This window comes from Pyrus communis, chromosome 15 (assembly GCF_041283825.1).
Source record: "Pyrus communis isolate YQ-2024b chromosome 15, ASM4128382v1, whole genome shotgun sequence".
Taxonomy (NCBI): domain Eukaryota; kingdom Viridiplantae; phylum Streptophyta; class Magnoliopsida; order Rosales; family Rosaceae; genus Pyrus; species Pyrus communis.
This window is the reverse complement of record NC_142579.1, coordinates 32,111,267-32,125,599: the sequence shown is the minus strand read 5'-3', so window position 1 is coordinate 32,125,599 and position 14,333 is coordinate 32,111,267. Positions and strand designations below refer to the sequence as shown.

Sequence of the window (14,333 nt, the reverse complement as noted above, 5' to 3'; positions counted from 1 at the left end):
GTATTAAAGAGGACCTCACATGGCCTCAAAATGCACCAAACAGCACTCAGAATTATAAAAACATGGATGAGCGACGAAGCGCAGGACCATTTGAAGCGCATTACATTTTACACTGCTGCTGGTTCAAAAACTCTAGAGCACACAAATGTATAGCATATTGCTGAATTTAACGACCAGATACACACGCTCGACAGAGTTTAAGGAAATCTAATCTAAACCGCGTAAAAGTTAACATAAACTACACATAAATTTATAGTAGGAATCCTGGAATTCAAAATATTATTCAACACTCCTGCCAGAGAGATTCTAACACATAACCGGTCGTATGTCTCTATATAATTACCTCTCACATCACATGTTCATGTTAATACAAGGTACTAAACATGTAGGGGTATGAATAACCAAGGAGACCTAGCCAGAATCCACCGATTCATTCACGATTGGACTATTTGAGCAAGGGAAATGCAAACTTGCTATACTACTTGTCCTGCTTTCACCCAATTCCAAGGTGCACAATGAGGCATGGGTTGAAGTACACCGTGGACAACCCTTGCGAAAATCTTAAACCTATACTCGAAAAGAAGTGCTAATACGTCTTCCTGTTAGTTAATAGCAGATGGCATCTTTGCCTATTGAACCGAAAGACAACTTTGGCTCATCTGATCCAAAACTGAACTTGATATCTGAAGCATCGTTCTGAACTTCTGCACTTGTTGAAGGGAATGCAAACACAAGGGGATCGGACTTCTTGGATCCAAAATCGTAAGTAGGAACAGCATCTCCTTCTTCTTTTGGCTGATGCTGACTGCTTGCCAGGGAAGATGGCATAAAGGATGGTGTCGGTAGTTCAGAAAACACTGCAGACGATGTAGAGACAGGGAAAGTGAAGCCAGAGCTACTACCAGAAGAAAGGGCCCATTTTGATTCAGGCTTGTCAACAGAGATTGAAGGAAACGCGCGTTTAGCCTGTAAAGATTGAAATGCAGGCTTGTTTTGCTGATTTAGCACCCCAGAGCCAACGACATTTGGAGCAATCTTCGGAAAATCCTGCAAATTAGTTAAGTTAGCTCTATTTCGGTATGATCGTATAGCTCTATCACCATAAGGCAATATTGCGTTTCAGACAATGGGTGCAGTAGCAAAAAGCAATGTAAGAAATAAACACCTCATCTGTACTCTTGCTTAAAGATCTTCCACCCTCCCATCACCAGCGGGGATATTGTTTGCAACAGTGGTGGCTTTTACAGTGTTCTCCACAGGTGGAATCTTAAACAGAGAATTCCCCTTGTCAGCATTCTCATGAGCAGAATTTTTCTGGTAATCATGAATTATGAGCTTACGAGAATTGAACCCTCCAAGTGGTAAGCTATCATGCCCATTCTGGATGACTGAAGAAACACCAGAAGACGGGGTTTTCTTCCATGCAAAGGCTAGCTTTAACTCTTCTGACTTATCTTTCGGAGTGGATGGGTTTCTATCAATGTGCTCCAAGATTGTCCTAGCATTCAGGCTAGACTGTGGATGAACAGTTGGCACACCAAAGCTGGAAGACTTCCTGTCTGATGATTGGATTTGGGAGTTGCCACTTAATCCTCCAAGTTCAAAATTCTTGGCAGCAGGCAAGAAGCCTTTGGTAGCACTGGAGTTCACCACCCGTGAAGGCCCAAATGGAGAGGAGTGAACATACAGAGACCCTGTGGCAGGACTTTGTGCAGCAGATTTATGTCGTAACCTGCGAACTGGTCCAGCTGATCCATAGCCACCATCCAATCTATCACCCCTTGGCTTCACCAATGCATTGAAACACAAAGACACAAACAATCAAGTCGGGAGCCAAAAACATGATTATAAGAATGTCAATTATCATGTAAAACTACATAGTGATGCTAAAATCTGTGATTCATCCTTTTGGAGATTATGTATTTAAGTATTTATTATGCATTCATTTTTTTAATTATAAAAGCAAGAATAGACATTATAAACTTGGCTATAAATGTAAGCTAGATATTGAAAGATTCATATTTGCACGCGTGCACCAGCAACTAACAAACACGTTCTGAGATTCCAAAAACTAACTTGAACTCAATTTCCTAATCTGATAAAGTAATCCACAATACTTGTAAATTAACCATTGGCAATGATCACTGATATGTAAATTTACCTGCCCACATATAGGAGTCTGCGATTGTTTCAATGGAGTAGACAACGTTCTTGGGGTTCTGTCATTACCACCTTGTAATTGAGTTAGCTGATGACATGCAATAAAGAACAATTACCATCTGAAGCATGAAGCATGAAGCATGACTACTAAAATCAAAATGTTTGAAACCAAAACAAGTATCAAGACCTTTGACATACCTTGGATTTGGATTTTGAAAAGATAGTTCTAGAATAAGGAGTTCGAGGAAGATTATGAAGGCCAAATCTGCCTCTTTCAGTCTGTGGGGTTGAATAATCACGCTGATCCTGTACCATAGAACCAGGCCAGCATGCCGATGGCTTATAAGAAGGTGCTGGAAGAAATGGTTTTGAAGAGAACTCATCTCCATGCAGTGTGGCCCTTTCATCTTTTGACATTGCATTCTTAGACGAAGGATCAATTTCTGAATTTCTGCTTCCCATAAATGCTCTTGCAATTTCAACAGGTGAAGCACCAACCTGATCTTGTATCTGCAATTTTAAGGGAAATAATAAATTCCTCTAAGAATATATACCAAGTGAAACAAAAATATTAAAAAAAAAAAAAAAATCAATGTACATGGAAGGTGTTTTCACAATTCGGCTATTTAAGAAGTTAATACTTATCTACAAAAATATGTTGGTAAGTTCTATTAGACACTTAGTTTTTTCTTTTCATTAGAAATAATAAAAAAAATAAAAAAAAAATAAAAAAATAAAAAACTTATTTTTCACAGATATGCAGACTTAAACAGAATAAAAACAGTTTGGGCAAATCATTGAACAACAGAAACTACATTAGACCACTCAAAAGGACATGCAATTATCCATTGAATAATCTTTTAATCTCTCCTAAAATTTCATCCACCAATATTGGTAGTGATCGTTGAAATGACAGAGATCAAGCGGACTGAGTACGTATGAACAAACATTTCTTGTGGAGGACAAATGCGCAAATTAACAATTTCACATAAACTTAAATATGTAACGAAAATTGATTCTGCCTGATGACATTGAATAAACAAAGCAAGTTGACAGTGACACTCACAGCTGACTGCGGTAGAGGGGTTGAGGTCGGCCAAATAGCTTTATTCAAGTCTTCCTGCTTTTCTTCAGATGACTTTGGAATATCATTTGTAATTAAAGGCCACTTGGCTTTTTCAGCAGCACTAAAGCTTTGGTTTTTCTTTTTGTGATCCACAGTAGGAGGTTCAACAGCCCTCGACTGTATAATTTCCATCAAGTGATTGATTTCATCCCTGGAGAAAAATAAAATGAGCTTCGAGAGGGAAAGAAAAGACTGGAAAGACAATGCATTTCAAGACCATGACTGCATGCATGAGTGCCCGCAGTGAATGAAATTGCAACCCGATTTTTAATGGAAGAGAAACTTGAATTTCTATGTCACTATATAATGGTGGAAACTGTTTTGATATCAGAAACAGGTTTCTTAAATCTTCATTAACGCAATCTATGTAGGAAAGAACTACTTTATTTACATTTTTTTTTATAACAAATTACTTTAATCATGTTAAACACTCATCTAAACAAGCTCCACCATTATGACTCATTAGCATCTTACTGGCAAACTATTAGAAAATCAATGTCTTATGCATAACTATAATCATAAATGGAATAAATACATCACATGCATAACTTGCCTAGAAAACTTTTTCCCCTTCAATAACTGCTCAATTTCAGAAAGTCCAATATCATCAGACTGGTCAGTCTTCTTATTCCCTTCAAAATCCGAACCACTTATTAATCTATCTGCTTTTTTGCAGGGGCCTACTATTTCAGTTGTTCTGGAGATCCCATTCTGCAAAGATAAACGCCAAAGAAGAATTGAATATGAGAAATGATTTTACTCTGGGCAAATCATATACAATTAAAGACATAGCTATCCCTATCCGTAGTTGTAGAGAAGACCACACAAAAAACTGGGTATCTCTACAGCAATCAGAAGATAATCTAACTAAATGCTTCTTGATATACACTACAGGAAGAAAAAACAATGAGAATATGCTTCTTATACCTATCACCACATAACAGAAAAGAGGAAAATTTAACGACTCTGAATTCTGAATAATTCTTAATGTCATCCAAACATGAATCACATAAATAAAATTTTGCACGAAAGAATCAGGTATATGAACATGAATGGAACAACATGCTAGAACATAAGTTTACGGTTTGAAGAGCAAAAACACTGTCCGTATGTGCAACCCAAAAAAATTACAACAGCTATACTAATGACCGAAACTAAAGCGCAATGTGACTTGAGAAACAGCAGGAACTGATGTTGATACATATCCACAAAATACAACCCCATGTGGTACTTTGAATTGATCTCAAATGACTGAAGCCTCACATTTACATCGGCATTGTCCTCACGATCGCCAATAGCATTTTGTTCCGACTCCGTGTGCTGCTCATCTGCATCAGAGCAACTCATTGAGTTAAAATCCAAAGAACAATCCACAATGTTCACGGTAATCAGTAAAAGGGTATTGAAAAACAACTCAAAGTAACTACTCAATCCAACTAATTTCGCCGAAACCAACAATAATCGAATTAAGGAGTAATCCAATCAATTAAGCAAAGCACACAAACCCAATTTAATCAGTCCAAGTATAAAGTAATAAACTTAATTTAATAAAATACCCATAAACTCACAAATACAAATAATTTAAAAATAAAAATAAAAAAACATTAGGAAGAACAAAGTTCAAAACCCTAACGGAGAGAAAATTGGGGCTGACCGTGACTTTGGTCATTGGGCGAGGGAAGGGCATTGACGGAATTCAATTTGGAGAAGAAGGTGGGGAAGAGCCGAGTGGCGCCTCCAGATATCAGCCGATACGCCGGATCGACAATACCCGACAGCCACCGCCGCTGTCCCCGCGCGGCTTCGTTCGAAGGCGGACGGGAATATGGCGTCGTACTCGGCTTTCGAGACGGCGGCTTCCTCAGCTTCCCTCCTGCCCCTCTCTCTCCGTAGAGCCCTGAGGAACGCGCCGTTTCGCCGCCGGTCTCCATGGGTCTCTCTCTCACTCTCTCGCTTGCTCCTCTGTGTGCTTTCCACTGACTTTGTGGTGGATCCGACGTGGACTCTCTGATGAGAAGCGGAAACTTGGAAACTTCGTTTCTTATTTTTTTTTTTTTTTTTTTTTTTTCAATAATATGTTAGGGGGGTTGGGATTTTATTGAGACTGTGATGTTTTTATTATGTGAAGATCTAATATCACATGTTTTCTTATTTGAAGATTAGAGAAGGAATGAGAACTGGATCAACTATTCTTAATCAAACCAAGTAAATCCAGTTACTTGGAGTTCAATTCAACCTCAGTTTCAGTTAGGGGTGTGCTATTTATACACCTTTTTTTATTTCTCACACATCGTTTGTTAATTTCTGGCCTTTGATCTTCTTCAATTCATCTGATCCAATGGCCGAAAATTAAAAGGGTGTGTGAGAAGTAAAAAAATGTATGTAGATATCACACCCCTTCAGTTACTCACAATATTGTTACTCGCTTGAGTATAACAGTCCAGCTTGTATATGTGTTCATGTCTATTCACATTACAAGTCATGTATTCATGTCTATCCATATCACAATTCAAGAAGAATGATAGTTTGGGACACTTGTGATAACCGGACACCGTCATATTTAAGTCTTTCTCCGTTTAGTAGTATATTATTAATACAAGACGACATAGTGAGGCGACACAATGAATATGCTTCGCTTCCGTTTAGTAATGACATGCTCGGGCTATAAAAATAGAAGTTATTCTCCAACTCAAGTAATCCACGGCGAAACTTAATTTAATTGTTAATCCATCTCAACGATATGTCTAACATTAGGTTGATTGTGGCGACCAAAAGACCAATCTCATTTATCTCCTACAAATCCGATGCCAAAAACTCAATCTCAATGGCCTTTTACTCTTTAATGGTACACCACAACGCCCTCTCACTTTCTGGAAATAGAGAAAAATCTTGAACTCAAAGTCAACATCTGGTCAAGTGTGTGTGTGCATTACCAAGCAAAGTGAAGTGCATACTTGCCAAACACAACACAAAACCCTAATCATGGTTGTACTTTTAGCAGAGCATCTTTCTTATTATCTGGCATCAAATGTTGCATGTGGTTCCTGTGTATAGTACACCTTTATTCTAATTGGAGCCGTAATTCAAGACTTTACGTCTTCTTCAATTAAAAGGATTGAAAACAGCTTTATCTAGAATTACAGTCTTGCAAAGAATTATTTTTAAATAACCAGTATCAAGTTATATTTGTATACTATATTTAATCGAATAGACTAAACATAGTTTTTCAATAATTTATTAGTTTTAAACTTATACTTTAAATTTAGTCGTTAATTTAATTAAACTACCGTTGTATGTTTTCAAATTTAAGTGTTGAATTTGAATCAATTATTACAACAGAGAAGTCGATCCTCAAAAAAAGGGCTAAGAAGGGGCTACACTTGGCCAGCATAATGCCCCTTTGGCCAAATAATGTCATAGTGGGCTTCATAGAATTACAGTCTTGCCATTTATTGAACATGAATTTTTTGAGCAAATCAGATCATTTTCGACTTTTGAACTTTTATCCCTCTCTATTGGAGATGGCCTGAAAAGGATGGTCATTAGGTACCCATTTAGAACTAGACACTCATGTTTACCGAATTTTACCGTTAGTGGAAAGACTCATGATGGGATATTCAATGAGGGCTCATTTGTTATTAATTCCATAAGAAACACTTACGCTAATAAGCTTTTTTACTAGAACTAGTTTTTTTTTTTTGAAACACGTCAAAATTGCTATTAAAAGTGTGATCGTTTTCTGAAGTATATTAAAAAATTTCTTCCAGACATAGTCATGAGCGTTTTAGGCTTTCAGAAACCAGTCCTAGCTAGCCCTTCCACAAACAGTCTCAGACAAGCCTAGTTGGGCTGAGTTTATGCAAACTATTTAGCAGCTTGGTATAATACAATACAAACTTTGTTTGCCACAGTTCTTCTGAGAGGCTGAACTAGTTGCCTTTGCTGCGTCAAATCGTACGAGTGCATATGTAAGTGTGGGATGAATGGTAATTTTTGAGTAGTACTTATGTTCTGACTCTGCCACTTTCTGTACAGAAGCATCTAGAATCACAGCAACTGGTAGTGGAACCCAAAAGATGATCGATTTTGCTTCACCAATGAAAATGAATCCCTGACAGTATAGAAGAACAGAATCAAATTCGTTGGTGGCTAATCCAAATCAACAATGTGACACCAAGGACACGCATACAGGCCCTTCTTCGGCTTCACATTTAACATCGATCGATCAATTGATCATGCTTAAATCTCTTGATAGAAACAGGTTTTGGTTCTCCTTCAATGAATTTCCTTTTTAGGCTACTTTAGAAAGCAATGATAAGACTCAAATAGGTGATAATTATCAGTGTTTCATGGTCAATGAGGGCCTTTTTGAACCCTAAACAGTATAACTAAACCCATGATTATATTTTGTGATTATATTCCCACACTAATTATATCTTTTGATTATATTCTCACTTGGAGCTAACAGAAGACTTGGCACAAAACTGAGTGCAGTGGCGCTCTAAAATTCATACAGCCGACCTCACCTAGTGAATTAAGGTTTGGTTGTTGTTGTTGTAGTTGTAAAAATCAGAAAATATCAAGGGGGAGGAACATAATTTCTGGGAAAGCTTCAGTGTCTTTGTTTTTAATCACCCAAATATTACCACCCATCCATTGCTGTCCCTACTCAGCATTAATTTTTTTACTACATGAATGAGATAGCCACATTGATGCTGCTTCCAGATCCATCAATCAAATCCATGAGTCAAGGAAAGCACGTAGCTCGAGCTGCCAGATGGCCCAACAGGCAAAAAATGAGAACACGACCATGTGTTTATCTCTCTCAAAGCATTCTAACTGGTTCGGTTTAGCCACAGCTAGGACCTATCAAGCTTTGGAGATTCCAACCTTGTCAAATCGCGATGTTCAATCGCGCTTTGAAATGGTGCCTTAATAAGTCCGACCTACGCCAATAGGCGATTCAGAGCTCAGAAAATGGAAGGTGGAGTGAAGGTTAGTGTTGAATATAAAGCTGAGCCAAGAGATGCGTACAAGATTGCTTACATTATTCATTTCTTGCTGGGAGCAGGCAGTTTGCTACCTTGGAATGCATTCATAACCGCCGTTGATTACTTTGGACGTCTCTATCCGACCAAACATGTTGAGAAGGTCTTCTCTGTGGCCTATATGAGCTCTTCGTTGCTCGTATTGCTCGTGATGATGAGCTGGAGTAACTGGTGGGAGAAGATGAGTCCTCGGCTGAGACTCAACTTGGGATTTTCTCTGTTTATTCTATCGTTAATGGTAGCCCCAGTTACGGGCTGGCTTTCGAGCGGGAGAGCTAATGCGGATTATGGTGTGACAGTTGCATCAGTTGTAGTTTGTGGCATAGCCGATGGCTTGGTAGGAGGAAGCTTGATGGGATCCGCCGGCAAGCTTCCGAAAAAATACATGCAAGCTGTTTTTGCAGGAACTGCTTCTTCAGGTAACTAGCTATAAGCTATGTACACAAAGTTACACCTTCATGCTTTACTTTTCCAATCCAACATTGTTCTGATCCGTGCAGAACATCGTGCTTTCTTAAATGCATAACGTATAAAAACAGGATGCCTTGAGAAAACCTCACTTCTAATTGTACATTTGGCAGGTGTGATAATTTCTCTGCTGAGGATTTCAACCAAAGCAATGCTTCCACAAACCCCGAAAGGACTACAAACAAGCGCGAATTTGTACTTCATCATCAGCACCATATTCCTCCTGTGCTGCATCCTTGCCTGCAACTTGTTATACAGGCTGACAGTCGTACAGGAACACTGCAGGCTTGCTCAAGACGAACCCTTTTGCGCAAGACCAAAATTTTGGGACGTAGCACGTAAAGTCCCCATGCCAGCTTTTGGGATTTTCGTAACGTATACAGTGACTCTGTCGATTTTCCCTGGATTTATCGCCGAAAGTCTCGAATCCAAGCTTCTTCAAGATTGGTATCCTATTTTGCTGATCACAGTGTACAATGTTGCAGATTTAGTGGGAAAATCGTTGACTGCAGTTTATCTTCTAAAAAGTACTAAAAGGGCAACATTGGCTTGCATTACAAGGCTCCTATTCTATCCAATCTTCACTGCTTGCCTCCATGGACCTCCATGGCTGAAAGCTGAAACTCCAATGGTGGCTCTCACATTTATGCTTGGACTGACAAATGGTTATCTGACAAGTGTTCTCATGATGATAGTTCCGAAAACTGTTCCGGTTTCAGAAGCAGAGCTGTCTGCAATTGTAATGGTGGTGTTCCTTGGAGTTGGCTTGGTTAGCGGTTCGGTTCTTGGGTGGTTCTGGATTTTATGAGGTTCCATTGTTAGAAATGCTAAGAACCCTGTCAATGGATATGTAAGTCGTGACTTTGTATCAAGTGTTTTCGTAGTCCTTTGACTTAGCCCTGGTGTGCAGTTCAGTAGTTCTGCTCAAATGAATCGAAAACTTGCCTCTGCCACCTTCCAAGATTTATTTACTTCACACAAATGAATTCAACTAACTCAAAATTTTGATAATTCAACTCGATCAAAACTATATCTGTTAAGTAAAATACAAGAAATTTTACGACAAATTTATTTAGTCCTATCAATGAAGTTAAATTTGTACTGTTACATACATGTGGTAAACGGGAAAACAGGAAAATTTATACTGTTTCATCCCTTCTGCTTCTTCTACTTCTTGACAAGATCTGCTAAAAGGCTAACGCAGGCTGTAAAGGCGCCTGGCTTTTGCGCGCTGCATCATCAGTAGACGGCACTGGAGTAGAAGGTGAAATCAGTGAGCGTCTTGGCATGTTACCAATCCCCGTACATAACCAATGTCATAGCACACTCAAAACCCAGGAGCTGAAGTTTTGCAGGCATCATGCTCAGCAAAACCATCTGCTGCGTTAGACTTAGCCATGATAATGGATATGGTCGGATGAAGGTGGTTGTGCTTGATATGGTCCATTGGAGCGTTATCACATCCCTTCTCTTCGGACTTAAGTTCCAAGTTTCCTCATCACCCTTTTAACCGTCTTCAATATCTCCAGGTCCTTCCACAGTCCCTTATCCGAAGCCATACAGCCTCCCTGATCAGCACAAGTACAGGTCCCTCCTAAAAACTCCGGCAACTCACAAGTATCGTCCGGATTGACGCGACTTTGGTTTGGCAGCACAAGCGTACAAGGATTACAACTTTGGTTCATCACCGAGATACCAAACCAAAGTTGCAGTCAATCCGAACGATACAAAAAATCCAAAGCATCAACTTTCGGAATATGGCAGCAGCAAATAATCTATTAACACGCCAGTTCTCCAATCACTTTTCTCGATTACTCGCCACTTCCTTCTTTTAATTTTAGTGCATGTGAAATAATCTAATTTTTGTCCTCCATCATCAAATGTTCTTTCGAATTCCTGGACATGGTATTTTATGTATCTGTCCACGGGTGTAACTTGCATCAGCTTTGTGGGATCTACTTTCCCTAGTCTCTCAATATACACAGGCCTTCCATCTTTCTCCACTCCATGGTGTTCTTGTGGATCCTACTCCAGGACTTCATCGACTTCCTCAAATTCTAAATCTATTGTGCTTAGAAGGAAGAAGCTCCACCAGCATGGGCGCCTGGTGGATTGCCTCAGCAGCCTGCAACTCCTCCGTATAAGGGTTTAGGAGATAGAGGTCCAGACATGGCTCTTGTTCGAGAGGAGACCCTTTTGTTCCGTTTGGGGGCAGGGAGACATGGCCATAACTCTGGATTTTATATCCTTCAAAAATGACGGAAGGACAGTAGGCATTTTCCATTTTTAGGGTTGGATTAAGAACTTGATTTGTGTTATTATTAACAAATTAGACAGTATCCTCAGCACTCAATATCTAATCTTTCCACCGTTCGTGCATGAAGTCGATTCGAGCGTCTCCTTCAAGCTTAAGAGGGTTCCGAATCAAACCGAAAATCCAGATTAAGGAATGTTGCAGTGTTGCAGAGAGAGAGAGAGAGAGTTATGCCTTCAAAAAACTCCATTTCGTCACTTATTTTTGTTACATTTCTTTTACATAGATATGACTAGAAAAATATCTTGAAAACAAAAACAGAGCCGTCAGTTAACACAACCCAATTTCTCACCCCCAGCTGCAGCCAAAGGATCACTAAAAAAAGGTTTCAAAAGTTTAAAAATATAAACAGAAAGGTCAGCCTCTGAACATATAGATACATATATCTCTCTATATATAACTATGCAGCAGCAGCTAATGGAGGTGGTGAAGGAGGAATTCCAGGAAACAAATTGGTTGGCGACGCTCTGTTATTCCCCCCTTCTTTCAGATTCTCCTCCTCGTCCTCCTCCTCGTCCTCCTCCTCCTCCTCGTCCTCCTCTTCGTCTTCCTCCTCGGAGTCCCAGAGAAATTTGGCATATGATGCTAGAACATAACTGCACCATCAAATCCACAAAACACAGTCAGAACAATTGATCCACAAAACGTACCAACATGTTATCGACACATTTAGATACAATATCTCCGGCGAATTACCTATCATCGGGGGCAGCTTGAACAGCTTGGTCAAAGTAAGACTGAGCTCTTGGACCATCCTTGTGAATCTGCCATACCAAATCCGCAAACATTGACAGAACAGTTCCGTCATTCGGGCACGCCAGAATTGCTCTCCCGCAGTACTCTTCGGCTTTTCCGAAATCCTCTTGAACCTGTAAAAATTTTCCCATCACAAAATATCATTAGCTTCAATAAAGATTCAATCTTTTGTCTTTACATTTAAAGATTTTGGTACGAATTTGGATACCTCTTTCAAAAAGCGAGCATAATTGCCAAGGAGCATGGGATTTCCAGGATTAGCGTCAATAATTTTCTGGTAGTACAAATCGGTGCTCGCACCGCCTTGATTCGATTCCCAAAATCCATTGCCCTCATCATCTCCGTCGTCCGATTCACCACTCCCTCCGCCATTACCACCGCAGATCTTGCCGCCTCCTCCACCAACGCCGCCCCCTTCCAAATCGCTCAGCAACCTCCTGTCCTCCCTCAACCCGGCCTCACACCTCTCCAACTCCGCCAATCCCAAGGAGGCCGTTCTGCCCAACCCAGAGGCAGAAAAACCCATCTCCATTTTTATCTCGTTTTGCTCCTCTCTCTCCTCAAACCCATCCATCGGGATGCTGAAGGACTTTCTTTTCGGCGGCGCCACCATGAAATCTCTGAGATCGTCCTCGGAGACCGCCCGGGTCAACCTCCTACCCGAGTCGCTGATCGGCGACAGCGAAAGGGGCGACCGCGACGACGCCGAGAGGGTAACGGAGCGAGTTCTCTGGATTTGCTGCACCATTTCCGGTTGCTGATCGAAAAATGTTGAATCTTTGGAATACTGCAGCCATGAGTTGGGCACCGGCGTCGATGAGCTACGTAGAAGCATATTTTCTTGTTAAAATCTGCGTCTGAGAAAAACCCAAACCTCAGACTCCTAAAAGACTTTAAAATTCGAGTATTCGAACCGAAAGAATAAAACTTTGAGGGGAAGAGAAACTGGGCTTGTGAAGGAATTCGATAATTTTGCAGGCGAGAGGTGAGGATGAGAAAGAAGACAGTAATGGGAAGATAATATATAGAAGAGGAAAGAGCGGGCTACGGATGAGATCTCAGCCGTTGATTGTATCTGTGTCAAGTGGAGTGATGTGAGATGGTGCGAGGGAGTGTAAGGACGCGTTTGTTAGTATGGTTTGGTTAAAAGCAAAAGCCTAAAAGTGCTTCTGCTTTCTGGGCTGTTTAGGGATTTTAGGCTTTTGGAATTTTGATTTGTTTGGTCAGATCCTCAGCGCAAGAATAGCTCATGCAAACCCTAAAAATGTGTAATTTGATCCTCTCCATATGCTAATGCACCTCAATTTGTTATATTTTGTCAAGGTTAATCTTGGGAAATACTACTAAAATCAGTTGGTACAAGAATTAGGAAACTTGCGTATTTGTTTTTATTGTAAAAAGTTAGGAGTTAGGACAACCAATGAGGGGATGAAGTCAAGAAAAACCTAACCAAGTATCTTGCACTTGATCAACTTTTTTCCTTATTTATTTTGTTCATCTAGTACAGAAATATAGTCACGATATAATCAGTCCACGTGTTACGATATGAGTACATATATATTGATACTATAACTTGAAATGGAAAATATTCATCACATGACCGACAATACTCTTTTTTCTCACCTCCTAAAGTTAGGGTGATGCGCACCCTTTCATAAATTACTGTTAAATAAATTTAAATTTCAAGATTCATGTCTTAAATTAATTAAATCAGACTAATTTAACGACAATTTAAGGGTGAGCAAAGTTGCGCTTAATACTCTACAATAACAATAACAATGGCTATTGCTACATACCCATTCAAAGTAAGTATAAATAAGGAAAAAGGAAAAGTCCATTTGGTATGCGCCTGCAATTGCTACATTTTTTCAAGCTTAATTTTAGATAAGATTGCTAAAATCAGTAGATACATAAATTAGTAAAGCTGCATACTTTTGTTCCTCGCAACCACCAATAGTAGTTTCATTTGGGGTGATGGATAACCAAATGAGAAATAAAGATCAACAAAACCTAACAATTTATTCTTGCACATCATCAATCTGCTTGCAAAAAATGGGTTGTGAACGTGAGAGTTTCGACGATGCATTTCCTTTTTACTTATTCAACTTGTTCATGACAATCACAAAAACTATTGTGTGCTAATAAAAGTCTTAAATGCAGCTGCATATAATTAGGATTTGTTTGAAAGTGCTTTTAAATAACTGAAAACGTTTTTAAAAAAAAAAATGTGTATGAAACAAAAGCACTTAAAGTGTTTCTTGCAAAAAACATCAGTTATGTGCTTTTTATAAGAAGCTCTTAAGTACTTTTCCATAATTCACTTACATTTTACTAAATATTGATTCCCAAAATATTTTCATGAAAAGCATTTTCAGCCATTTAAAAAACAATTACAAACGAGTCCTTAGTCCATGTATTATGATATGGTGGATGAAGTTATTAATACTTTCCTATTTTAAGT

The 14,333-nt window shown here is 39.3% G+C and overlaps 3 protein-coding genes across 3 annotated transcripts; 1 reads left to right on the top strand and 2 right to left on the bottom strand.

The window, feature by feature from the left end:
• Positions 1 to 228: 228 nt before the first annotated feature.
• On the bottom strand, positions 229 to 5,371 carry LOC137742482 (uncharacterized). The gene is given in 9 exon segments (XM_088686074.1): positions 229 to 1,047; positions 1,166 to 1,203; positions 1,206 to 1,785; positions 2,162 to 2,248; positions 2,359 to 2,670; positions 3,227 to 3,437; positions 3,840 to 3,997; positions 4,556 to 4,614; positions 4,941 to 5,371. Coding segments are annotated over 9 exon segments (2,163 nt in total). The 5' UTR covers positions 5,218 to 5,371; the 3' UTR covers positions 229 to 606.
• A 2,765-nt stretch (positions 5,372 to 8,136) lies between these two features.
• On the top strand, positions 8,137 to 9,763 carry LOC137747810 (equilibrative nucleotide transporter 8-like). The gene is made up of 2 exons (XM_068487973.2): positions 8,137 to 8,753; positions 8,916 to 9,763. Exons 1-2 carry the CDS (start codon positions 8,264 to 8,266, stop codon positions 9,608 to 9,610), a joined length of 1,185 nt encoding a protein of 394 aa, XP_068344074.1. The 5' UTR covers positions 8,137 to 8,263; the 3' UTR covers positions 9,611 to 9,763.
• Positions 9,764 to 11,284: 1,521 nt separating this feature from the next.
• On the bottom strand, positions 11,285 to 13,232 carry LOC137743318 (uncharacterized). The gene is made up of 3 exons (XM_068483188.2): positions 12,081 to 13,232; positions 11,813 to 11,985; positions 11,285 to 11,712 (listed from the first exon to the last, which is right to left on the bottom strand). The coding sequence occupies exons 1-3, from the start codon at positions 12,705 to 12,707 to the stop codon at positions 11,517 to 11,519; spliced, it is 996 nt and encodes a 331-aa protein (XP_068339289.1). The 5' UTR covers positions 12,708 to 13,232; the 3' UTR covers positions 11,285 to 11,516.
• Between the last annotated feature and the right edge of the window lie 1,101 nt (positions 13,233 to 14,333).

Coding starts and splice junctions, on each gene's coding strand:
- LOC137747810 (XM_068487973.2), top strand. CDS start 8,264: ATGGAAGGTGGAGTGAAGGTTAGTGTTGAATATAAAGCTGAGCCAAGA. Junction 8,754..8,915: donor TGCAGGAACTGCTTCTTCAG/GTAACTAGCTAT, acceptor TACATTTGGCAG/GTGTGATAATTTCTCTGCTG.
- LOC137743318 (XM_068483188.2), bottom strand. CDS start 12,707: ATGCTTCTACGTAGCTCATCGACGCCGGTGCCCAACTCATGGCTGCAG. Junction 11,986..12,080: donor ATGCTCGCTTTTTGAAAGAG/GTATCCAAATTC, acceptor AAATTTTTACAG/GTTCAAGAGGATTTCGGAAA. Junction 11,713..11,812: donor CAAGCTGCCCCCGATGATAG/GTAATTCGCCGG, acceptor TTGATGGTGCAG/TTATGTTCTAGCATCATATG.